Source organism: Penaeus chinensis, chromosome 36 (genome assembly GCF_019202785.1).
Source record: "Penaeus chinensis breed Huanghai No. 1 chromosome 36, ASM1920278v2, whole genome shotgun sequence".
NCBI lineage: Eukaryota > Metazoa > Arthropoda > Malacostraca > Decapoda > Penaeidae > Penaeus > Penaeus chinensis.
The window spans coordinates 25,092,244-25,094,743 of NC_061854.1; the positions used below are offsets into that span (position 1 = coordinate 25,092,244).

General features: G+C 37.0%; 1 protein-coding gene across 1 annotated transcript in view; it reads left to right on the forward strand.

The window, feature by feature from the left end:
* The window catches only part of LOC125044894 (kynurenine/alpha-aminoadipate aminotransferase, mitochondrial-like), an 8,604-nt gene extending 8,017 nt beyond the window's left edge, over positions 1-587 (forward strand). Inside the window, exons 11-12 of the mRNA XM_047641856.1 lie at positions 105-263; positions 405-587. Coding sequence (XP_047497812.1) covers positions 105-263; positions 405-485 — 240 coding nt within the window. The 3' untranslated portion in view covers positions 486-587. The remainder of the gene's footprint in view (positions 1-104; positions 264-404) is intronic.
* Positions 588-2,500: the final 1,913 nt, after the last annotated feature.

Genomic DNA, 2,500 nt, shown 5'->3' on the forward strand with positions numbered 1-2,500 from the left:
GTAAATATTGGATTGTAATTCTACATTTAAGGAAATTAAACAGGATGACTTTCGATGACCTCATCGCCAATAGATCAACAATGTAATTAATGCTCACACTACAGGTGGGATGCATTAGCGATACGTGGAGCATGGTGCTGGAGCGAGCTATGAAGAAAAAGGTGATGGTGGTGCCAGGTCAGGGGTTCATGACAGACAGTACCAAAGCCTCTCAGTACCTTAGGCTCTCCTTCTCTGCCAACACTCCATTGAACATGGAAAAGGTAAGACATGACAGTGGATAAAATAGAGATGTAGGCCTATGTACTTTTTTTCGATGATTTTATGTATACATAAACAATCTCAGACTTACTTATTCTCCTTAACTGATAATGCAACTTTCTGATCCTGCTTCATGTTTTCAGGGGTTGTGTAGTTTAGCTCAGCTCATCAGAGAAGAAATTGAATTGCAGAATACTCATCAGTTCTTACAGAAAAGGGGCTGATTAATCAATTCTGTCGAAATATATTTCCTTCAAATTTAGGTCATGCTGTATCCGTTCTATTCATACATACATACATTATATAGATTGATATATGTAAATATATTTTTTGTTTTCTTCTCTTTGTCATCACAGCGGAATGATCCGCATCATGGTCTTTGCTTGTTTTTCATAGCCAGATGTCTTTCCTACCGCCAACTCACCCCATTCATCCGGGCTTGGGACCGGCACAGGACATTCCATTGGATTGTGGACTTCCATGTCTGTTATCAATCAACATGCCGGTCGGTGACCTGAACTATCGAACACAGATTGTAATGACAATCTTAAAATCAGATGCTCTTACCACTTGGCCACCGCGTCACGTACATTATGTATATATATATATATATATATATATATATATATATATATATATATATATATGCCACCGCGTCACGTACATTATGTGTATATATATATATACACATACATATATACATACATATATATACATATATATAGATACATATATATATATATACATATATAGATGGCCATCATCAGTCAATGTCGACTTTGGCATTGTAGTTTATAACTGGTAACTGCCACTCTCTGTGCTATGTCAACACTGTGCAGTGTAGCTGGAGTGCCCCTCCAATGGTGTAAGACAGCTCACCTTCACAGAAAGAAGGTAGAGTCTTCTTCCGGTGCCCTGTACTACGACAAGTCCTTTTGGGCATCCATATTCTCCAAGACTCTATTTCCCCTTTTTTACATGGGACACACACACATATGTATGTTTATATATATATATATATATATATATATATATATATTTATATACCTATATACATATGTGTATATGTGTACATAAATATAAAAATATATATATGTATGTGTATGTATGTATATATAAATATAATATATATACATATAGAGTATATATATTGAGTATTTTTTCATCTCTCTCTCTCTCTCTCTCTCTCTCTCTCTCTCTCTCTCTCTCTCTCTCTCTCTCTCTCTCTCTCTCTCTCTGTCTGTCTGCATGAATGCACACAGACTCACATGTGAGCAATGTGATACAGTTGTGGGTGATTCTATCGTAGCATATGATGGTGAGTTGAGAACCACTAACAATGATTACCTAAACAACTATTCCCTTGGGGAAAGATCATTAGTCAGCCACCCCAGTATAAAGACCTTATCAACTCCTTGATGTCAACATGGCGCCAAGTAGTTCGTCAAACACCGCATCGATAATGGCACAAAAAAATATATTAGTATGTTTATATATATGTACACATACAAACACACACACACATATGTACACACCTCGGTGGCCATGTGGTTAGAAAATCGGACTCGAAGATTGTCATAACAATTTGTGATCGAGGGATCGAGTCACCGGCAAGCACGTTGTTCCCCTAGGCAAGGGATTTCACCTTAAATGCCTATTCCCCTTGGAAACGATCATAGGTCAGCCAACCCAGTTTAAAGACCCAGATTTTTGTAGAGATAGGGCTAGTAGAAGGACGGGGGCGTGTGGAGGAGCTAGTAGTGTTGAGGGAGGTAGTGTTATAGGGAGGTAGACAATAAGGCTGTAAGTTTGGGGGTTGATTAGGGTGGATACTGTACTAGTAAGCATTGAGGAGGGGGTAGTAGTTATAGTGTTCAGAGCCATGTTCAAAGAAGAGTCTGGGGTCAGGGAATCGGGAGAGTTTGAATTGGTGACACATACATATGAATGATGTCAAGTCGAAAAATTTCGTCAAAAAACATATTGGTGATGGCACAAAAAAAAAAAAAAAAAAAATTACCACATATATGTGTGTTTGCATATTTATATATTTATATATATGTATATCTGTATAATATTCACATACATACACATATATAAGAAACAATCAGTAATAGAAAGATAAAGCAATGTCATTAATTCACGGAGCTTGACAGGTGGATTGAAAGGTATCTAGAGTAAATACACATACACATACAAAGCAGTTTTTTGATCATCTGAATGTATCAAATGCTTGTGA